Source organism: Scyliorhinus torazame, chromosome 2 (assembly GCF_047496885.1).
Source record: "Scyliorhinus torazame isolate Kashiwa2021f chromosome 2, sScyTor2.1, whole genome shotgun sequence".
NCBI lineage: Eukaryota > Metazoa > Chordata > Chondrichthyes > Carcharhiniformes > Scyliorhinidae > Scyliorhinus > Scyliorhinus torazame.
The window spans coordinates 89,881,358-89,905,485 of NC_092708.1; the positions used below are offsets into that span (position 1 = coordinate 89,881,358).

General features: G+C 48.5%; 1 protein-coding gene across 8 annotated transcripts in view; it reads right to left on the bottom strand.

Annotated features, from left to right (window-relative positions):
• The window catches only part of scn1laa (sodium channel, voltage-gated, type I-like, alpha), a 480,246-nt gene that overhangs the window by 10,527 nt on the left and 445,591 nt on the right, over positions 1 to 24,128 (bottom strand). For all 8 annotated transcript variants that reach the window (XM_072473978.1, XM_072473996.1, XM_072473987.1 and 5 more), the window contains exons 24-25: positions 11,855 to 11,992; positions 156 to 260 (exon numbers count right to left, since the gene is read on the bottom strand). In XM_072473978.1, the coding sequence (XP_072330079.1) occupies positions 156 to 260; positions 11,855 to 11,992 (243 nt within the window). The remainder of the gene's footprint in view (positions 1 to 155; positions 261 to 11,854; positions 11,993 to 24,128) is intronic.

The window sequence follows — 24,128 nt, forward strand, 5'->3', positions numbered from 1 at the left end:
ATCCATCCCATGGATAACCACCACAGCAGCCCCATCCTTAATGCCCTTCTGCTCTTCGATGTGTCCTTAATGTGAACTCTACACTCTGTAAGCATAACAATCCAATTTTCTTTACTGGTCTAATCCTTGTGCTATTTTAAATTAACAGGTCTTACCAAGGGCCTGGGTATTGGTTTCTGTGGTTTCTTGGAGCCAAGTTTTTTCATAGCATTGTAATATTTCTTTTGTTCTTCAGTCATGAAAATATCTTGACCTCCAAAGTAAAGTGACAAAAGCAGACTGGTTATAACCATACATTAAAAAATTTGTCAATTTTGCAACATTCAAGAAGATTTTTTTAATGACATACACCCTTTACCTTTATCTCAATAAATTTACCTTTATCTCAATAAATGTGAGATTATAAGAACTGTATTGATAAACTATGGAACTTATATCATTACATATAAAGTAGTTCGTCAGTCACATGATTATTTACCTTTATAATATATTCAGAAACTATATGAGCTTTTTAAAATTATATTTGAAATGAAAAATGTTTGATTTTCCCTTCACATAACTTAAAATAGAATGTATATTAACATAACATAATTGAATACTATAATTATATAATTTAATATAACAAACCTTATTGCTCAGCATGTTTGAACTAATAATTTTGTAAGTATCACAACTCTCACAGTGTTAATTCCTGGTGATTAATCCAAGATTCAACTTGTCTTGATTGAGCCAAACCCCAAAAGCTGGTAGCCAAAATAAATTCTTCAAGATTGAGGAACTAATATTAAGTGCAGATTTTTAAAAATTAAACTTGAATTATATAACTAATTTAAATTAAATTAATTTTCGATTAAAATTGAGTATTATATGATCTTTTAAACACTGTTTTTCTTCTTTTGTACTGTAAATAAATTAAATAAATTTTAATCTCCCTCATCACCATGTGGCTCAGTAACTTAGATGATATGCTATTTTGGTGGCCAATTCGGAGGCTGCCTCCGGGATGAATGCTCAACTAGTCTCCATCCCAGAAAATAAGAGCTCAGTTCTCCCACTTGGTCCCCAGGTTACGGCCTTGATTGAAGCCCAAAATAACAAAGCTGATTTTCATATAGAGCACATGGTAGGTAGGCAGTGGGCTGAAAGATCACACTGCCTTGCCCAATGGCTCTAACTAGGGGTGGAGAAACCACCTGATGGTCCAACTGTAGAACCGAAACAAAAGTCAAAAGCTGGAGTGAAGTGTTGCATTCATAGTGAAGGATCACTGAACAGCCTGTGGTGAGCAAGAAGATTATTGTGGGTTATGGATCTTCTTTGTGATATCGGAGAGCAGTCTTCATTGATTAGGCCACTCTACATCCAATACCATGCCCATTGGTACTTAAAAATTGTGTCAAGGACCTAAAACTTTAACTTTAATAAGCCTTTTCCGTCCGCGGTGTGTGGACGGTCCAATTTACGGATGGGGAGCTGGTGGTAGGCGGATGTCAGGTCCACCGTTGAGAAGACCCGGTACTGTGCAATCTGGTTAACCATGTCAGATATGCGTGGGAGGGGGTACACGTCGAGCTGCGTGTACCTGTTGATGGTCTGACTGTAGTCCACGACCATTCGGTGTTTCTCCCCAGATTTAACTACTACCACTTGAGCTCTCCAGGGGCTGTTGCTGTCCTCGATGATGCCTTCCCGAAGCAACCGCTGGACTTCGGACCTGATGAAGGTCTTATCCTGCGTGCTGTACTGTCTGCTCCTGGTGGTGGCGGGTTTGCAATCTGGAGTTAGAATAGCAAACAGGGAAGGTGGGTCGACCTTTAGGGTCGCGAGACCGCACACAGTAAAGGGTGGTAATGGTCCGCCGAATTTAATGGTTAGGCTCTGGAGGTTGCACTGGAAATCCAGGCCGAGGATAAGTGCAGCGCAGAGGTTCGGGAGAACGTAGAGGCGGAAACCGTGGAATTCTACGCCCTGGGCCGTGAGCATGACCGTACAGTACCCCCGGATCGCTACGCAATGGGATCCGGAGGCCAGGGAGATTTTTTGATTGGCGGGGTGTATCGTGAGGGAGATGCACCTTACTGTATCCGGGTGTATAAAGCTCTCGGTGCTCCCGGAGTCCAGCAGGCAAGAAGTCACATGGCCGTCGAATTTCACGCTGGTGGATGCGTTGGTCAGGTGGCGGGTCTGGTCGAGTGACACGGAGGCGAGCCTTGGTTGGTCATCGGGTAATGGGGCGGCCATTGAGTTCCGATCTTGGAACGCTGGTGGTGTCCATGTGCTGAGGGGTAGACAAGATAGCGGCGCCCGGAGATATTGGGGGTTACAAAATGGTGGCGCCCATGGAACGCAAGTTGCGGGGGTGGAGGAAGATGGCGGCACCCATGAAACGCACGTGGTGCACTGAGGGGAAGATGGCGGCGCCCACTGATCCCACATGGTCTGGGGGGGAGGAGGAGATGGCGGCGACCATTGTCCGTGACTGGGGGTGGGGGGGGGCGCGATTGCGGCCACTGAGCGGGCCTGGCACACTGCGGCGAAGTGGCCCTTCTTCCAGCATGCTTTACAAAGGGCAGCGCAGGCCGGGCAGCGTTGGCGGGGGTGCTTTTGCTGGCCGCAAAAGTAGCATCGGGGCGCCCTGGGGTTTGCTGGCTGGCGTATAGCGTAGGCGTATTGGGTGGGCAGTGCCCCCTCTGGGGCGGCTGCCTTTGAGGTCCATGAAGCGTAGGAGGGGTGGGCCGTGCTGTTGGGGGCGTAGGACTGAACGTTGCGCAGGGCGACCGTCTTGGAGAGCGCTAGCTTTTTAGTCTCTGCGAGCCGCTGACCTATGATATCTGACCCAATTCCAGTCACAAAGGCGTCCCTCATAAGGAGATCTGAGTGTTCCGTAGCTGTAACGTCCTGGCAGTCACAGTAGTGGGATTAGGGCCCTCCAGAAGTCTTCTATGGACTCACCCGATAGTTGAGAACGGGTTGCGAGCACGTGCCTGGCGAAGAGCGTGTTTGTCTTTTGCTCGTAATTGTCCTTGAGTCGAGTCATGGCTTCGGCGTAGTTTGCCGCATCCTGGATCAGCGGGAAGACTTTGGAGCTCAGCCTGGAATATAAGATCTGGATCTTCTGAGCCTCCGGAACAGGGGTCGGCGCCGCGTTGATATACGCTTCAAAGCAAGCTAGCCAGTGCTGGAAGTCCTTTCTGGCATCGCTTGAGTCCGGATCCAGCTGCAGGCGATCTGGTTTAATACGGAGGTCCATCCTTCGAAACTGATACCAATAAATTGAGGCATGATCAATTTGACTAAAGACGAAAGTGGAATCCAAACTGAGGCTTTATTGGTATGAGATGTGTGGCCTCCCAAAGCAGCTGGCGAAATGGCTGCGAGCTGGAGGACACGCATATTTATACCCCACCTCCTGGGCGAAGCCAGCAGGCAGGGGCCACAGGCGAACCTGTAGTGCAGGTTCTACCATACATCCTCTAATACAAGTACAACAGTAGTTTACCACAAGCTTGTATATGACTGCAATTTCCATTTCAATTTGAGAAGTTAAAAGATATTCAAAATCCAGGATCCCAATAATATTTTTTCTGGCATATAACAAAGAGTTCTCCTTGAATTAGGGCAATAGAAACAAATTTCATTTTCTGCTCTTTAAAAAAAATATTGTACAGTATTTTGCATTAGTCAGTATGCAACATTTGGAGTGTGACTAACTTTTGAAGTACAAAGGACAGAAATGCACACGTACTAAAAGGCTTTATAATTTGATATGAATTGATGGATAGAGTACTGCTATTTTCCAGAAATCCATGACAGTTCAATTCCAGTAAGTCTGCAATGTTCATCCCATAATTTATATCTCTGGTGAGAATGTTATCATGCATGTGAGATCTATCTGTCTTTCTGATTGCCACTTTTATTGACTTAGTATCAAGTCTATTAAGACCCCTAGTTCTCTTTATTTCACCCATAGTTACAACCACCATTTTTTAATATCTGCAATAAATACCCACAAGTTTGATCTGCCACTATATCTGAGATATAGAGGGCGATTTTTCAAACTGAGAGTTTACGTTTCCCAATTTTTCGCACACCTCACTTGTGTCGTCACGAGGTACATGCCCACGAAGGGTGAGAACCTAATTTTAATGGGTTTAAATAAATTTGGATATGATTAGCCAGCCGCAAGGAAGGATTGGTGTGGTGTGCCCCAGGGGTTGGTATTGGGACCCTTGCTTTTTCTAATATATGTTAAGGAACCAGATCTTGGTGTGCAGGGGACAATTCAAAGTTTGCAGATGACACAAAACATATAAGTATTGTAAACTCTGAAGAGGACAGTATAGTACTTCAAAAAGACATAGACAAGTTGGTGGAGTGGGCAGATAGGTGGCAGGTGAAGTACAATATTGAGAAATATGAGGTGATTCATTCTGGCAGGAGGAACATGGAGAGCCAATGACCAGAGTTCTCCGGTTGTTGCGATTCACTTTTCCGCCTGCAGCGCATTCCTGCAAGCAGGTTTCGCGGCAGCGTGGGTGGCTACAAAGGGAAATCCCATTGACAAGTGGTGGAGGTATAGAATCCCGCCACCAGCGATTTGTCGCCGATAAACACGTATCTGGGGGACCAGAGAATCTCGCCAATATAAAACAAAGGGTAAAATTCTTAAGGGAGTACAGAAGCAGAGGGACCTGGGTGTATATGTGCATAGATCATTGATGGTGGCAGGACAGGTGGAGAGACCAGTAAACAAAGCATTTGGTATTCCGGGCTTTGTTAAATGGAGCATAGAGTACAAGAGCAAGGAAGTAATGCTGAACTTATACAAGACACTAGTTATATCTCAGCTGGAAAATAAACAGTTCTGGGCACCACACTATAAGAAGAATGTGAACGCTTTGGAGAGAGCGTAGAAGAGGTTGACAAGAATGGTTCCAGGGATGAAAAACTTCAGGTTTGAGGATAGATCGGAGAGGTTGGGACTGTTCTCCTGGGAGAAAAGAAGGCTAAGAGGAGATGTGATAGAGATGTTCGAAATCGTGAGGGGGCTGGAGGGAGTAGAAAGGAAAAAACTGTTCCTGCTCGTAAATGGATCCAGAACGAGAGGGCACAGATTTAACATGATTTGCAACAGAAGCAAATGTGAGGGGAGAATTTATTTGTTTTCTCCACACAACAGGTGATCTGGGGCTGGAAGTGTGGTGGAGACAGCTTCAATCAAGGCATTCAAAAGAGAATTAGATGATTACTTGAATAGAAACATTGTGCATGGGGTATGGGGAAAAGGTCGGGGGAGGGGGGCAATACTATGTCATGATGCTCATTTGGAAAGCTGGTGCAGACACAATGGGCCCCTTCAGCACTGTAAAAATTTGATGATTTGCGCCAAAGAAAAAAAGATTCAGTTTAATGCAAAAAAAATAATGGCGTAATTTTGGGGCCCACAATAAACTAAGGCGAGTTAAATTTGGGATGGAATCTAGATCAGCTAAGTTTTTTTCCCTTTGTTGTGATTGGGTGGTGGGTAGATGATGAAAAAAAACATGTGCAGGCATAGTTAGGGTGTGTGTCTGGCACATTACTGGATAAATGCAAATTCAACTCAGCTTGTCACTTTTAGATCCAGGACATCCAATGCCTGTAGCGAGGAGGCATATATTCCAAGACTTCAAAGATGTTCAGACAAAATGTAGTCAATGCCAATTATGTTTGGAATTTTGCCTCACCATTCCCTGCAGGTAATTTCCTTTCTTTTGTAACTTCAACCATTAGCTTGGTCTTCACATGGTTACCTGTCCTGCAGAAGTAGGGAGCTTCACTGACTTTCTAGCGAGACCACAAGGTGGGAACCTCGGCTGGAATTCTAAAAGCACGATTTATATGCTTTCAGTATATAAATAGCTCCATCCCTACCCTGCTAACTGTCTAAAATGTCAGCAGAATTTTGAACCTTTGAATTAAGAAATGATCTCTGATTTTTCATGGGCCTGCAATTTAAGTTTTGTACCATTTCTCCGTAAAATTACAAAAATATTGATTCTTCAGCTGGAATAGAAAAACATGCAGTAGACCCTTGTTATAATGCAGTATTTGGGAGCCAATCAAAAAAACATACTCTTGTGAGTGAAGTGGGCCTCATTCAGTATACCATAATTTTCAATGTAATGGTTCTGGCAGCTTCATAGTGTTTGAATCATTCGTGGTTGCTACCCTCGTCAATAGCTCTTCTCCCTGCTGTTACTGCCCTTAATTCTGCAATCAGTCACTGTTGTTCGGCCACAAAGAACACAGAATTGGAAAGACAGGAGAAAAAAACTAAATAAAACATGAAAATAGAAGAGAGAAGAGTAGATCAGGTAAACAGGATGGGAAAAAGTGAACAGAGAATAAGCCACACAGAACAAAGAGTACAATTCAAATAGCAGTGAATCAGATAAACAGAATGGAGAAAAAACATTTTGGTCCAATAATAAATGAAACTTAGTTCACAGAAAATTAGAAAACAACAAGGAATCAAAATTCTCCAAGTTGAGACGGGACAGAATATATATGTTATCTCAGTCAGCCAGACTACTTTATCAAATAATTTTTTTCTCTGTTTTTCCAAAATGGACAATGGCTGGAATGAAAGATGACTCCAGCTAATCACATGCTAGCTTCTGGAAGTTTCTGAGCAGTTTGAAAATGAACAAAGGCTAACACCTCACACCTCTTGGAATTTAACACCCTTTGCATTGCATGAACATTCCAGCCAAGCCAACACAATGGTCTCACAGACAAGATGTCTGCCACAGCCAGCTATGAACAAAGGCAGCTGTTTGCAACTCATAGTCTGTAATCTGGTGCAAATGGCCAGGGGCCTCCTTTAATAAACCAAAATTACTGTCAGATGACCAAGAGTTGTCTGAATTCCTATAATTAACAAGCTGTTGGAAGTTATAAGTAGTCACCTCCAAAAGAAACAGTAGTTCCAGGCAAGCAACCTGTGATATCTACCATCTTATCATGAATCAGGTTGCAGAAGAAAGAACTCTGGCCCTTGATGTGCCATCAATGAACACAAAACGAGTAGTGAACGTAACTGAGGCTTTAATAAACTAAACAGAAAACTTCCTGGCCTCAGATCCCGAACTGAGGCAGCGGCGGAGACTAGCCACCTTTATACCGAGCCCGGGGGGAGGCAGAGCCAGCAGGCAGGGGTTTACCACATTACATATAATACAGTGGCAGTTTACCACAATACACAGATTATATACTACAGTGGTTCGGAGCCAACAGGGACAAGCCCAGGCATGTAACAATACAACAGTACAAGATAATACAGTGGTTTACCACAGCCCTCATCAAAACTGCAAACTACTGGAACATTGGAACTTGTATCTTCAAGAAGAACTCAACTCTATGTGCCTTCTCCCCCAGTGGAAGTCTTGTTTCTGAAAAGATGGATCACTCTGCAATAGTCAACCTCCCCTCTGAAGAAATGTTCCATTAGACTTTTGATTCTAGATTCTGGACTCACTTAAAAACCTAAATTGTATTCTATTGTGGTCTGGACCTAAATGTCCTTCCTCTCCCTTATCCTTCTTTGTATTGTATGAATGCAAATGGGAGGATCTTACAAAATCCCTCTCAGTGTTTTGAGTGTGTGAAGTGATAGATCATAGAATTTACAGTGCAGAAGGGGGCCATTTGGCCCATCAAATCTGCACCTTACCCAAGCCCACACCTCCACCCTATCCCCATAACTCAGTAATCCCACCTAACCTTTTTGGACACTAAAGGCAATTTAGCATGGCCAATCCACCTAACCTGCACATCTTTGGACTGTGGGAGGAAACTGGAGCACCGAGAGGAAATCCACATAGACACTAGGAGAACGTGCAGATAAACCAACCCCTTTTATGTTATCTTACCTTGAGTTTGCTATGCAAATATAACATGCAGTATAACGTTGTTAAATGTGAGGTTATCCACATTGGTAGCAAAAATAGGAGGACAGATTATTATTTGAATGGGTGTAAATTGAGAGAGGTGGATACTCAGCGAGACCTTGTGCATCAGCTGCTGAAAGTAAGCGCGTAGGTACAGCAGGCAGTAAAAAAGGCAAATGGTATGTTGGCCTTCATAGCGAGAGGATTTGAGTATAGGAATAGGGATACATAGAAGATAGGAGCAGGAGGAGGCCTTTTGGCCCTTTGAGCCTGGTCCACCATTTATCACGATCATGGCTGATCATCCAACTCAATAGCCTAATCCTGCTTTCTCCCCATAACCTTTGATTCCATTTGCCCCAAGTGTTATATCTAGCCGCCTCTTGAATCCATTCAATGTTTTAGCATCAACTACTTCCTGTGGTAATGAATTCCACAGGCTCACCTCTCTTTGGGGAAAACATGTCTCCTCATCTCTGTCTGAATGCTTTCCCCTGAATCCTCAGACTGTGACCCCTGGTTCTGGACACATCCACCATTGGGAACATCTTCCCTGCATCTACCCTATCTAGTCCCGTTAACATTTTATAAGTCTCTATGAGATCCCCCCTCATTCTTCTGAACTCATGCGAGAACAATCCTAACCTAGTCAATCTCTCCTCATATGACAGTCCCGCCATCCCTGAAATCAGTCTGGTAAACCTTCGCTGCACTCCCTCGAGAGCAAGAACATCCTTCCTCAGAAAAGGAGACCAAAACTGCACACAAAATTCTAGGTGTGACCTCACCATAGCCCTGTATAATAGCAACAACAAATCCCTGCTCCTGTACTCGGATGTTTTGCTATAATGGTATAGGGCATTGGTGGAACCACACCTGGAATATTGTGTGCAGTTTTGGAGTCCTTTTCTGAGAAAGGATGTTCTCGCTATGGAGGGAGTGCAGAGAAGGTTTACCAGGCTGATTCCTGGGAGGAGGGACTGTCATATGAGGAGAGATTAAGTCAGTTAGGATAATATTCATTGGAGTTTGGAAGAGTTAGAGGGAATCTCATGGAAACTTATAAAATTCTAACAGGATTAGGCAGGGTAGATTCGGAAAGAATGTTCCCGGGTGGTGGGGGAGTCCAGAACTAGGGGTCATAGTTTGAGGATAAGAGGTGAACCTTTTAGGACTGAGGAGACGCCAATTTCTTCAGCCAGAGAGTGGTGAATCTGTGGAATTCACTACCACAAAATGTAGCTGAGGGGAAAGCATTGTGTAATTTCAAGAAGGAATTAGATCTGGCTCTTGGGGCTAAAGGGATCAGGGTATTGAACTCGACGATCAGCCATGATCATAATGAATGGCGGAGCAGGCTCGAAGGGCCGCATAGCCTCCTCCTCCTTCTATTTTCTATGTATGTTTCCATGAAAATTATTCATGGAGTGTTGAAACCCAAATTTAAGGGGCTGGATTCTCCGATTCTGCGGCTAAGTGTTGACGCTGGTGTAGGAACTGTGGCGTTTTATTTCACCAATATCGGCACCGAACCCTCGCCAATTCCGGGACTGGTGAGGGGCTAGCAGCGGCGCCAGGTAAAACTCCCGGCTCCCGCGCTACAACGGCCAGAGAATGGAAGCGCAAGCGCACGGCGACGACCTGCAGAGGTTGTGCCGTACAACATGGCACCAGCCGTGCGCGGACCGACCTGCCAAATACGGCCCCACAGGACAACCCTTCACCACCCCCCACCAATCCCCCCAGCCCTAGCAGAAGCCCCTCTACCCCTGGCCAGCAGCACGGCTCATGGCCGACTGTGGCGCTGCTGGACACAGTCTGCGGCTGCCATGTCAGGTTCCCGACCGCTCAGACCACACGTCAACCGTGCGGTCAGGAACTCGTCCCAAAGGGGAAGGAGCATCGGGTGTCGGAAGGGATTCTACACCCGATCGCCAATTCTGATATTGGCGTCAGGCAACAGAGAATCCCACCCAAGGTTTGGGGAAACTATGCCACCACTTATAAAGGAGAAAATCAATAAAACGAAAAACACTTTTCTGTTTATGGATGGTTAGTGAGAGGAGAAATCAGGGGCTGTTTAAAATAACCCTCCTCCTATCCATAACAAAATTATCTAAATAAAATTGGGTCCAAAAGTCGAGAGCCAGAGTCATATGAAGAAAATGCAAGACAGAATCAGATGCACAGTGAAGGAATCAGAAACATGGGCTGGATTCTCCCAAAATGGGACCATGTCCCTATGCCGGCGTAAAGACGCTGGCGTTTCACTCCGGCGTCTGCTCAAAAAAACAGCTAATTCACTCACCTTCAGGGGGCTGGCAGGGACCTGGAGTACTTCACGCAGCTTTCGATGCAGATACCGGCCCCCGCACTTCCGATTTCGAGTCCACGCATGCGTACGGCGGAGGCCTCCAGGGTCGCGCTGAGCGCCATGGCAGACTCGTACTGCGGAGGTCCCCCCGATCAGCTGCACGCCCTTGCATCTGACCGGCCCGATCTGTCCCCTGGTCGCCCATAAGGCACCCCCCCCCCCCGGTGGCCGATCCGCCTGCCCCCCTCCAGCGTGGCCGCGGACTGAGTCGGCAGCCGCCTGGCGAGGTTTCCAAACGGCGATAGGTGGTTAGAACCACACTGCCGGGAACTTGCCCGGCTGGGAGTGGATGATCGCTGGGTGGGCCTCTGGCAATGGCGCCCCAGCCATGCGCAGAACTCTGCGATCACGCCGTTTCTCGGGTCCCGGAGAATCGCCATACCGGCGCCGGGCCCGATTTCTGCGTGAAAGGTTATTCTCCGCAGCCCCGCACCAAACGTGGGGCGAAATTCTCCTACCCGCCCCGCCACATTTCTGCCCCGACCGGCTGGCGGGAGTCTCCGTAACACCGGCCGGTCAATGGGGTTTCCCATTGTGGGGCAGCCCCACGCCGTCGGGAAACCCCCGGGCGCCGGCAAAATGGAGACTCCCGCCGGCGGAGAATGACGCCCGTGATTTGGAAAATAAAACAGAGGTTAATAATATAGAATGAAGAATCATAAAACAAAATATGTCACAAATGATGGAACAGAGATAACAGAGCTATAGATTTATGGTGGCAATCCTGGCCTCAGCGATTACAAATTAGGTATTGGGAGGTGGGGGTGGGGGAGGGGGGGAGCACTCAATCATTCTATATAAGCCCAAACTCTACCTAATGCAATTTTCAACTGGTGTGCAAATGACCAAGCAACCTATTCATGTCAAATAGACATTCGGTTACTTAAATATGCAAATCACATCCTACATCAACTGTAAGATACAGGTTACAAGTGGCCGTTCTTCCCATTTGTACCAAGCACGAAACAGACCAGGAAACTTTCAATTATTTCTTGGACGGGCTGAAGAGGGGCCAAAATGCTTCTCTTGGCACCACTCAGCCTTACAAAAGACTTTGTTCATTCAGTGTCATCCCTGGACATAATGTTCCCTCTCTCTCTGCTCATATCTGGTGGCTAACTCAATGTAGACCCATTGCCCTTCCAGGACCAGAAAGTTGCAATGGGGCACTTGTTTTCAACCTGGAGGTCTTCTCCCAGCTTAGAGAGTCTATCCGCCTACCTTAATTGGAGGACAAGCCTGCCCTCTAGTCCTTAGTTGGCCAATTTGGGGGAAATCATAGATCAGTGATTGTTCCCCAGAACTGCAAGTCTTTCTCCAAGTCCTTAGGTCTGGAGAGAAATCCTGTCCATGGTGTAATGATAGTTTTTTTCCCAAGTAAAATACTTGCCATAGTGTTTTTGTCCAAGGAAAAACGGCAGATCTGACTTCGAGGGAAATATGCACAAAACTGTAATTCTACTGGCATTTTACAAGAATTAAGGCAGTCAGTACACTACTCTATGACCATATTAGTTGTATTAATTTTCTCATAGGGCAAAATACTTATCTTTTTCTTCTGTTGATTGAAGTTGTCAATAATCACACCAATAAACAAATTTAAGGTGAAGAAAGATCCAAAGATGATGAAAATAACGAAGTAAAAATACATGTACAGATTGCATTCATAGTCCGGTTGTTCCTTCACCTAAAGAAAGACATAATTTAGGGCAAAGAACTATAAAATATGGAGAATAATTGCTGTATACATTTTGTTCTGTATTAATTTGACATTCATGTTTTTAATCAGCACACAGAACATTCAGGTGGCAAATTGTCTACACCAGCTAAATTCAGAACCCTTAGAAGCATAGAATCATGGTACAAATTTCATTTGAATAACAGGAATCATCTGTTTTTAGGACAACCACTCTATCCAGATGGACACATTCTTCTTGATTCAATTTGTTGTTCGCTTTTCCGTAAGAGCCTTGGGTGTGGAACTTAATAAAATGTACTTTTTATGAAAAACTTAAACTATACCACCTCTTGATCTATCCTTTCTGTTATTTCTTAAAATAATTCTGTATGGTGGTCGAGTCCAACCTGCCTTTTGGAAATCCATGCTGATTATGATAGTCCTGATTAGTAAATTGATGTCTTCGGTAGCTTACCAACAATGCTGTTTTGAAGAAGGGAACCACATTTGTCACTCTCCAGGATTGTGCCACAATTTTTCTTTTCACAGCACTTTGGACATTATGGTCCAATTCAATTTCCAGATCAATTACCCATTGTCTCCTTGGTAAAAACTGAGGCACAAAACATATCGGACGCAATCTACCAGCTGTGTCCCGTTGGGCGGGTAAACGAGTGGTCCGGTTAGATAATGGGTGAGCCCGGAATCAGGAACCACGACAGGGGTTGATAGGTTTCCAATCTAACCGGCCCACTCCAGATCTCGCATGGCGAGAAACCAATAATCACCAATTAAGGCCAATCTCCAACCGATTAATGGGAAGGACCCCCTATCAAATGGACTTCAGTGATCTAACTGCTTCCCCAGTGAGTGGTTACGCAGACACCGTTCAGTGCACCTATTTAAAAGCATGAAGCTAGTGCAATTGCTGTTGTGGGGATTTGGGAAGGCGAGTAGCCATTTTCGAAATTGGGCAGTCAGCCCGAGGGCACTGGGACTGCTGCCCCAGTGTTTGTGGGGGGGAGGGGTTGCCTCCGTTGGGGGGACTCCCCCAGGGCCGTGGGGTGGTGGAGGTTTGAGAGGCCCAGAGCCCACACGTCCACCATGCCACCGTGTATACCCATGATGGGCACAGCTCCAGCCTGTCTGTCCCACCGAACACCCCCGTGACAGAGCCCCTTCCGCAATTATATAGAGTCATAGACGTATACTGCATGGAAACAGGCCCTTCGGCCCAGCTTGTCCATGCCGCCCAGTTTCTATCACTTGTCCGCATTTGGCTCATATCCCTCTATACCCACCCTGCCCATGTAACTGTCTAACTGTTTTTTTAAAGGAAAAAATTGTACCCGCCGCTCATTCCAGATGCTCACCACCCTCTATGTGAAAAAAATTCCCCTCTGGTCTCTTTTGTATCTCTCCCCTCTCACCTTAAACCTATGCCCTCTAGTTCTAGACTCCTCTACCTTTGGAAAAAGATGTTGACAATCTATCTCATCTATGCTCCTCATTATTTTATAGACCTCTGTAAGATCACCCCTAATCCTTCTACGCTCCAGGGAAAAAAGTCCCAGCCTAACCAGCCTCTCCTTATAACTCAGACCTTCAAGTCCTGGTAGCATCCTCGTAAATCTCTTCTGCACACTTTCTAGTTCAATAGTATCCTTCCTATAATAGGGTGACTAGAACTGAACACAGTATTCCATGTGTGGTCTTACTAATGTCTTGTACAACTTCAACAAGATGTCCCAACACCTGTATTTAATATTCTGACCAATAAAACCTTGCATGCTGAATGCCTTCTTCACCACCTATGGTGTAGGTCACTGTAACTCCCACTAACCATGGTGGCCACCAGCCGCACAGCTGAAGGCTGTTGCTAATGGGGAATTGACAATTCTAGTAATGTGAGCGCCTCAGAGCTCCCAAGTTGATCCCCATGGGTATAGTGCCATGACGCAGGTGTTTTTTTTACTGCCCAGCATCCCAATCAGGCTGTGAGGCCTGGACACTTGTTCTGAGCTCTAGAGGCATTAACACCACAGGGGCAGCAGTCAACATTAAAACATCCAAGAGCTGGGCTTCAGCATTGGGGACATCCCTGCGACCAAGGTTGCGTGTGTGTGAACTGGGGAGGGAACTAGCATCTGGTCCGGGTCACGTTTCCAGTGGATGTCTGGGGTACAGGATCTGGGGTCCGGTGCCCAGGGGCCACTGCTGCAGTTGGTGGTGCATGTGGATGGTACCTTGAGGGATGGCAGAAGATGTGAGGGTGGAGGACGTTTGGGGAATCCAAGGGTACCGGGGTGACAATGCGAAAGCTTCCCTTGCCGTGGCGTTGGCAGGCCAGATGGCCAGACGCCGGAGGAGGCAGCATCAGCAGCATTGACAAGAGTCTCGAGGCAGCGGCCCATGTGCATGATCCCGCCCCCACACCGAGGACCCGGCTGCCCATCAGGCCAGGAAGGGATCCAGAGGGGGAGGTCAACAACAACGGCTCAAGACGTTCCTAATCATTCGAACAGATGATGGACAGCATATGTCGCAGTAAGCTCCGCCTCAACAAGGGGATGGTGGGGCCCTTGTGCCGTCCATGTGGAGGAGGATACCATCGCCCAGTGCCCGTCAAGGTCACCGCAACCCTGAACTGGCCATCAAGGTAACCACAGTCCTGAACTTTTACACCTCAGGATCATTCCAGGGCTTGAGCAGCAGATTTGTGCAGTATTTCCCAACTAACAGCCCACAAGTGCATCCGTGAAGTCATGGACATCCTGTTCGTCCGGCAGTTAACTATGTAAATTTTGACCTGGACCAAGTTCATCAAGATGCCCAGGTAGATGGATTCTCCGCCATCGCTGGGATGCCCCAGGTCTAGGGGGTAATAGATGGCATGCATGTCGCCTTGCGCGCACCGGGTGATCTCGGAGTGCTCTTCATCAACAGGAAGGGGTTCCACTCCCTGAATGTCCAACTTATGTGCGACCACCATCTCAAGATCATGCACCTGTGTGCATGCTTCCCAAACAGTGTGCACGAAGCTACATCCAGGGGCTGTTGGAGAACCCTGGCATCTCTGACGGACACCCCAGAGTGACCGGATAGCTCTTGGGGGTTAAGGGGTATCCACTGAGGACCTGGCTAATGACGCCAATACGGAGGCCGGAGACTGATGAGGAGACCCAACATAACTAGGCCCATGTGGACACAGCAGTACACCTCCCGGAGGGTCTGACATCGTGACACACCGTTGTCAGGGGGGTGGACTGGGGAGAGCTGGTGACTGTCGTCATCACCCCGTAGGGAGGCTCCAGGTCAGCCTCCAGCACTCCGCTGCACGTAGGGTCCTGGGGGTCACCTCAGACGGAAGGGCAGGTGGGTTGAGCTCCGAATGCCCATACTTCATTTGACTCTGCCAGCCCTGGCAGCTCCCCATTGTCTGCACCATGGTGTTGACGCCATCACTGACGCCCCTGTGAGTGGGCCGTGCTCTGCAGGCCTCCTCAATGTGCATCTGTGCATCTACCGGGACATGCTGGAGCGCCTCAGCCTCAGTGAGACTGGGATATGCTCCGCAGTGCCCGACAAGGTCCACCTGAGATTGGGACACGCCCCCCAGCAACCGGGACATGCTCCGCAGCGCCGCGGCAATACCCTCCTGAGGCTGGGACATGCTCCGTACCGCCTCGGAAGGGTCCACATGAGTCAGGGACACATCCCCCAGTGACTCAGACATGCTGTCGAGGCGCTCAGTTACGGCGGTCACTGACTGAGCTATGCCTTGACCACCACCACTAATGCTGCTAATGTCGTGCTCCAGGCTCTCCACTGTGATCGCCACCTTAGCAGTGTTGGTCTCGGTGCCACGTATTTCCAGCACAATCTCCTGCACCCGTAGCCTTTGGGACTTCTCAAATGGCTACGGACCTGCTGGAGTGTCGCTGACATCCCACTTTGAATCTTACGGCTGCACCCTATCGACTGCATCAGCTTCAGGATAGCCTGGTCAGAATGCTCAACATCTGCCTGGGAGTCAGCTAGGTCCTGGGATCCATCAGACATCCATGTGCTGTCTCCCAGGACTTTCCTGTCTCTGCCTGATGTGCATCTGCAACTGTGCAGTGCTCACCAGCACCATCAGATGGAGATCCTGCAGGAGAATGGGCATGTGATCAGTCGGAGGGAAGGATCATTATGTCTGACATGAACATGTGACAAATCATCTGGATGGGGGCACTCATCTCTGGTGTAGGCGAATCTCGAAATCGGTGACCGATCTGTCCTCATAGGGGGTGAGGACCCGGAGGTCCGGTACTCAGCCACCAGTCTGGGCCACTCTCCCATCTATTGTGTGCCAACTTCTCCCGTGGAGACACAGAGGGGGCATTGTGAGCCACACGCTTACTTCACTGTGGGTGGGAGGCATGGCGGAGGACAAATGGGTGCACCATTGCTGGGCATGGGTGGGGTGTGCAGGTGGATGTCGGTGTGTGCTGGGGCACATCATGGTATTGTGCTGAGTGGGGTGGGCAGCGCCAGGCACAGAGTCGTATGTGGGACGGGGGTCCTCTGGGCATAGCAAATGGGACTGGTGCCAGACGATTGCTGCCAACTCGCCCGTGCGGCCCAGTGGAGGTTGTTGAGCTTGTTGTGGTACTGGGTGGCGCTCCTGGTGACACTCCTTGAGCTGATGGTTGCTGTCACTGCCTCCTAGACGGCACTGGCTGCCCTGTGGCTGACCTTCCAGGGTATCCCGTAACCTGCCCGGGCTCGACTGCGTCCATCAGTCTGTCCAGGTCGGCATCCCTGAATCGTGGAGCTGGTCAGCATGGCTGCATGCTGTTTGAGGTTTGCTTTGCGGGATCAGTTTAAGTGCTGCTCCCCAATGTTAGCGGGGAGCTGCCAGGTGTGGTCCCAGTGAATCAGCCGGCTGGAGCATAATTAAGTGCCCTAATTAACGTTAGATATTGGTGATGGCCTCGCCGGGTTGGCTCTCGTTAAACACCTGACATTTCCCACTCGCTACTACAAGTTGAAACATTTCAGTTAGATTGCCATTTCTGTAGCATCAATTATTATGCCCTCACCACTACCCCCTTCACTTAATCTCACAATTTTTTTCCTTTAATACAAATACAAAACTTTTTATCGTTATCCTTCACTTCTCTTACATAATTTAATTTTTAAAAAACGATTTGCTATTCTGATACCTTTGTTATACCTATGGCATGCTATTTCAACCTTAGGAACCCATCTTAATTCTGTGCCCTTTTTCTTCATGACCTTAATGCACTGGTGTTTCTGCGTCAGTTGGCTCTGTTCAACCAGGTAGCTTTGCTTTGCATTTGTTTGTGTTGGTTAATTGCATTCAGAGGAAATCCCATTGATCCACCACTCCCCTAGCCAAATTGATTTGAAACAAGACGTTTCAAACAGATAAATATGGTCCTCTTAAGATTTGGCATTTTGTTTTGGATTTTAATAGTATTTCCAATCCTTGTAATGTCAAATATGGTCACTCGTATGAAAGCCTCAGTTCCCTTTGTACTTAAGATTTGGCTGATGGCTTTACAAAAACATCTTGAATTTATATGGCATAATCACACAATAACGAACTAATAACGAGATAGATAATGTCGGATAGATGGCCAAACATCTGGTCAATGAGTTAGACATTGATATTCAAGAGGGAACTCAAAGCTTAGGCCCTCTACAGTTGAAGGTTGCCGATAGTGGAACGTAAGTCTGCAAGCTCAAGAGGCTAGAATTGGGGAAATGCTGAGTTCTCAAGACACTTATAAGGAAGATGAAAGTTGCAGAAATGAGAATTTAAAATCTGAGATTTTGGTGAACTAGGAGCAACAAATTCAAGGGGCTGAATTTTCATTTTGGGGGTCAGGAATCTGGGGTGGGATTCTCCCCTACCCGGCGGGACGGGCAGTCCCGGCGCCGAGGAGTGGCGTGAGCCACTCCAGAGTTGGGCTACCCCGAAGGTGCGGAATCGTACACACCTTCAGGGGCTAGGCCCGCAGCAGACTAGTTTGCGCCCCGCTGGCCGGCGGGGAAGGGGCTTGGCGCCAGGCCAACCGGCGGCGAAGGGCCTCCGCCGCGAGTTGGCGCATGAGCGGGTGCTGGCATCATTCCAGCGCATGTGCAGTGAGGTTCATCTCCGTGTCGGCCATCGTGGACTTTTACACGAGCCGACGCGGAGGAATAGAGTGCCCCCACGGCACAGGCCCGCCCGCGGATCGGTGGGCCCTGATCGTGGGCCAGGCCACCGTGGGGGCACCTCCCGGGGCCAGATCCCCCCGCCCCTCCGCCCGCGCAGCCAGGTCCCGCCGGTAAGTACCTACTCTAATTTACTCTGGCGGGACCGGCCGAAAACGGGCGGCCACTTGGCCCATCGCGGGCCAGAGAATCGCCGGGGGGGGGCCGCTACCAACGGCCCCCGACCGGCGCGGCGCGATTCCCGTCCCCGCAAGGTCCCCAGCGCCGGAGAATTTGGCAGCCGGCGGGGGCGGGATTCACGCCGCCCCCCGGCGATTCTCCAACCCAGCGGGGGGTCGGAGAATCCCGCTCCTGGGGCAATATTCTCCGACCCCCCACTGGGTCGGAGAATCGCCGGGGGTTGGCGTGAATCCCGCCCCCGCCGGTTGCCGAATTCTCCGGCACCGGAGATACGGCGGGGGCGGGAATCGCGCCGCGCCGGTTGGCGGGCCCCCCCCCATCGATTCTCCGGCCGGGATGGGCCGAAGTCCCGCTGCTGGAATGCCTGTCCCGCCGGCGCGGATTAAACCATCTCTCTTACCGGTGGGACAAGGTGGCACGGGCGGGCTCCGGGGTCCTGGGGGGGGGGGGGGGGGGGGGGTGCGGGGCGATCTGGCCCCGGGGGGTGCCTCCACGGTAGCCTGGCCCGTGATCGGGGCCCACCGATCTGCGGGCGGGCCTGTCCCGTGGGGGCACTCTTTTCCTTCCGCCTTCACCATGGTCTCCACCATGTGGGAGGCGGAAGAGACCCCCTCCACTGCGCATGCGCGGGGTTGCCGTGAGCGGCCGCTAACGCTGCTGCGCATGCGCCGCCCGGCAATGTCATTTCCGCGCCAGCTGGCGGGGCACCAAAGGCCTTACCCGCCAGCTGGCGGGGCGGAAATCAGTGCGGCGCGGGCCTAGCCCCTCAAGGTTAGGGCTCGGCACCCCAAGATGCGGAGGATTCCGCATCTTTGGGGCGGCGTGATGCCAGACTCATTTGCGCCGTTTTTGGCGCCAGTCGGCGGACATCGCGCCGATTACAGAGAATTTTGCCCCTGGTGTCACAACAACCTCTGGTCACAACACTACATCATATTGTAAGCAGTCATCCAATCTGATTTTTGTAGCAATAGTGAATTAATAGCCAGGGTACACACTTTACATCCAATTAAGGATGGTTGGTGCTTTCCTGAAGGTGGGGGCCCAATAGGAGGCTAATAGCACAGAGAGAGCTGCAGCCTGCAATTGTAAGTCAGTGTGAGAGAGGACACCTCAAGGCAGAGGTGCCTCCCAGCACATTAAAAACTTTGGATAATCAAATCGGCAGTGTTGTGGGAAAAATGCCACTTGGAGTCCAGAAATGGTTGAAGTCAGCAGTTCTTATTTACAATCAGTCAAGGGAGAGATTCAAACTCTGGAGTCTCTTCAGAAAAGTATTTACAGTAACATTTATACACAGCACAAATTCAGCTGGCTACATGCCTGGGGCGAAATTCTCCTACCCGCCCCGCCACATTTCTGCCCCGACCGGCCGGCGGGAGTCTCCGTAACACCGGCCGGTCAATGGGGTTTCCCATTGTGGGGCAGCCCCACGCCGTCGGGAAACCCCCGGGCGCCGGCAAAAATGAGACTCCCGCTGGCGGAGAATGACGCCCCAGATCTTTGCCTGCTTATGGCTTTTATCTTACTCTGGCAAACACATTACACTCTTGAGGCAAAAACACCAGTGGAAAATAGCTTGAGCTCATCAACTACAGTACTATTTATCTCTTGCAAAACATATATGGAAAAAAAGGTCAAGGGTTGCAGTGGAAAAATGCAGCAGGACAAAACCTCTTGGGAAGTTTGCAGATGATACGAAGATCTGTAGAGGGACAGGTAGTATTGAGAAAGCAAGGTGGCTCCAGAAGGACTTGGACAAGCTAGGAGAGTGGGCAATGAAGTGGTGTAGCCACCTAAAATGGCTGATTCCCGATTAATTTGGCCAAAACCCGATGTAAAATGGCGAACTGAAAAGGCTGGTGGGAAAAGCAGCCAACAGGGCACAAATGGACAGCTGCAGACAGAACAGCGTATTCGGCTCTGGGGAAGTCGGCCCAGATCGATACCTGCGACCATTAGCAGCACATCAACCCAGACATCTGCAGTTTAATCGGCGATCCCCGGGAACAATTGCAACATATTAGCAGTTGAATGCCAATCCAGACCTCGCGGCGCCAGCAGTGGCCGAGACAAAGAAAGGTGAACGACCACCCCCCGATCAAGGAATCGCCCCATTATTGGAGCATATCGAGCCCAGTAATTGGGAACAAGTCCAATCACTTGGGACCAGGGTCAAGGTCCGCCCCGAGAGGCGGGAAGCCCCCGGGAACTATAAAGATAGGGGCCAAGTTCAGATCGACCGTTCTCTCCCTTCTTCTCCTGCTCGCAACCTTCGCAAGAACCATCGACCAGAAACCGTAAGTTTGACTCCAGCGATCGCTACCCGATAGAGACACCTAGCCATCGACCTGTATCAGCCTTTGAATCCCGCAGGCCAGACCCAATTCGATAAGCCATTCGTTTCCCTGACCTGGTAGGCCATTCCCAAAAGTTAAGTATTGGCCAGTAGTGGTAGGTAGTAGTCTAGAAAGTAGGATTATTGTATAAGTATTTATTGCTGTATATAATAAATGACCGTTGATTTTACTCTTACTAAGCGGTGTGCTGTCTTATTAATCATAACTAGAGCTTGAACCACGTGGCGGTATCAGAAAGATACCTGGCGACTCGTGAGCAAAGGTGACAGAATTAGAGCTAATAAAACTAAGGCTAATAAGAGCAACAGTGGCAAATGAAATACAATGTGGAAAAGTGTGAGGTTATGCACTTTGGAAGGAGGAATTTAGGCATAGAATATTTTCTAAATGGGGAAGTGCTTTGAAAAGCAAAAGCACAAAGGAACTTGGGAGTCCTTGTTCACTATTCTCTTTAATGTGCAGGTTCAGTCTCAGCTGAGAAGGCAGTTGAGAAGGCAAATGCAATGTTAGCATTCATGGCAAGAGGACTAGAATACAAGACCAGAGATCTACTTCTGAGGCTGTATAAGGCTCTGGTCAGACCCCATTTGGAGTATTGTGAGCAGTTTTGTGCTCCATATCTAAGGAAGGATGTGCTGGCCTTGGAAAGGGTCCAGAGGAGATTCACAAGAATGATCCCTGGAATGAAGAACTTGTCGTATGAGGAATGTTTGAGGACTCTTGGCCGCAGAAGGCTGTGAAGGCCAATTCACTGAGTGTCTTTAAGACATAGATAGGTTCTTGATTAATAAGGGGATCAGGGGTTATGGGGAGAAGGCAGGAGAATGGGGATGAGAAAAATATCAGCCATGATTGAATGGCGGAGCAGACTCAATGGGCCAAGTGGCCTAATTCTGCTCCTATGTCTTATGGTCTGATGATACAACTCTCTAAGATAATTTTAATCCTTCATTCTGCACATCACATAGCTACCAGGCTGCCACTGTATTCGCTCCATGTGAAATAAACAAAGTGGCTGAGGCCACTGGATACAGCAAAAGCTATGGGTCCTGACAACATCCCAGCAGTAGTGCTGAAGGCATGTGCTCCAGAACTAGCCATGTCCTTAGCCTAAGTTAGTGCTGTACGTTGACTAGCACATCACTGCGAGTCGAACATGCTGGACATCAAGGCTGTTTTACTGCACCATGAATGCGAGTGGAACATGTGGATACCGAGCTTTTGTTCTGATGAAATTAGGCTGTATAAGGCCCATGGACAGAGACTGATATGTAAAATGACCGAATGGCAAGGATTCTCCATTTGTTCAGGGCCTGCAAGGGGTGATATGGTGAGTTTTGTTTTCTTTGCATACATGAACTGTTGTCGTTTTGTTTGTGCTGATATTCTGAAACAAAAGGTTACTTGTGTGTTTGGCATGGTGTCTTTTCCTTGTTTATTAATTGTTGGTTTTAAAACTGGATTGTAATCTAGTTGGGTTTTATCTCTTCTATACAGGTACTGTTGACCGTTTAATAAACAAAATATTCTCAAGTGGTGCTGCAGGTTGTGTTTACTGCCAATGCCTGGAGGCTGCTGCTGCTGTTTCCTTCCTTTTGAAGTCTGAAAGGACATTTTTTCGAAGATACCTGGAACCTGGAATACTGGGTTCAGGGGATCTATGAATCCAAAAGGCAATCAGGTTTGAAGCAAGAAGGTGCTGTGGGATCTGGTGACATTGATCCAAATGAGCACCCTGATGAAGATGTTGAAGAAATGCTATTGCAGATTACTGATGATTTTGTTGCTCGTGCATATAACTGGCATGTCACGGCGGATTAAAAATGCTGGCAATCAAGGATGTTCAACTGCACTTTAAGCGCCAGTGGAATATGTAGACGCCAGGATTTGGTCCTGATGAGATTGCGCCATTTGGAAGGGCCTGCACAGCTTCGGATCAGGGAAGGAGAATGGCACAACCGACAAGTGACGCATTGATGGAACTTTCGGTGGCGGCTATGAGGGAGTAAGTCACATACTTGGTGGCTCCCGCTTTGGCCGGGCTTTTGGTCCACTTTCCCGACTTTTTCGTGGCTTTGAGTTCTGAGTTTGAAATTGTGGGCATTTAAGCACTGGATCCACACAGTGGTGCATGGAACGGAGAACCCTCAGGGATCATAAGGGAAGAAATAGAAAGATAAGCAAGGGCTGAGTAGAAGTGGCTGCTGAAGTTAACATGGCCGAGGTTTGGACCCCTGCTGCAACGGCCCATCCATCGGTGGAGGAGCTGATGCAGGTCATCTAAGAGGGCTTCGCCAGACAGAAACGAGATTGTCTCGACCCAATAAAGGAGTCGGTCGATCGAATGGAACGTAGGCTGGATGCCCAGGATCCAGAAGTTGGAGAAAGCACTGGCGGACCAGGAGGAGCACCAAACGGTGGTGGAGCTGGAGGTGGGGATGCTGAAGGATCATTAGAAAAGGCTGTTAGAAAAGGTGGAAGAGCTGGAGAACAGCGCGCGCCGACAGAACTTAAGAATTGTCGGTCTCCCTGAAGGGGCTGATGCTGGCACTTTTGCGGTAAATATGTTCCGGAAGCTTCTGGGGGAGGGGGCATTTCCCCGACCGTTGGAGGTGGACAGGGCGTACAGGGCGATGGCGGTTCAGTGCCACAAGATTTTTGGATAGAGAGTGTGTCCTCCAGTGGGCCAAACGTACCAGGAGCTTCAAGTGGGACAATAACATATTGTGCATCTACCAGGACCTGAGTTTGGAGATGGCCAGAAGGAGGGCAGGCTTCAGGCAAGTGAAGGAGATCCTGTTCAAAAAGAAAGTGAAGTTCGGGTTCCTCTACCCGGCGCGCCTCTGGGTCACTCATGAGGACCAGCACCATTACTTCGAATTGCCCGAAGAGGCGATGGATTTTGCCAAGAAAGGTCTGGCGCAGAACTGAGAACTTTTTGGACTTAAGCGGCGGTATGTTTCTCTTTTTTTTGAACGATGTATACATGGCTTGATTGTTGCCTTTTTTTTTGTCTTTGAAGTTTGGGTGAAGATGGGGGAGTAAAAGATATTCGTTTTTTGTTGGGTTTTTCGGTGTTTTGATGGGGATGGTTGGTGGGGGCTTTAAAATTTAAAAAAAATTACTTTAAATTGTATTATTGAGGGGTTTTCTTGTGGAGGGGTCTCTGTCTCTCTTGGGCTATCTCCTATGGTAATTAGGAGATTGTTCGGTTTTGGTTTGATGCGGGAAGTGGTTTCGATGGGCGGGGGGAGGGGAGTAGGCAACAATAGGTGGGAGATTTTGTGATGCCAGAAGCAAGGGTCACCAGGCTAGCTGGGTGAACTAGTCCACGGAAGCACAGTGGTGGGTGTGTATTGGTTCAATACGGGGCAGGG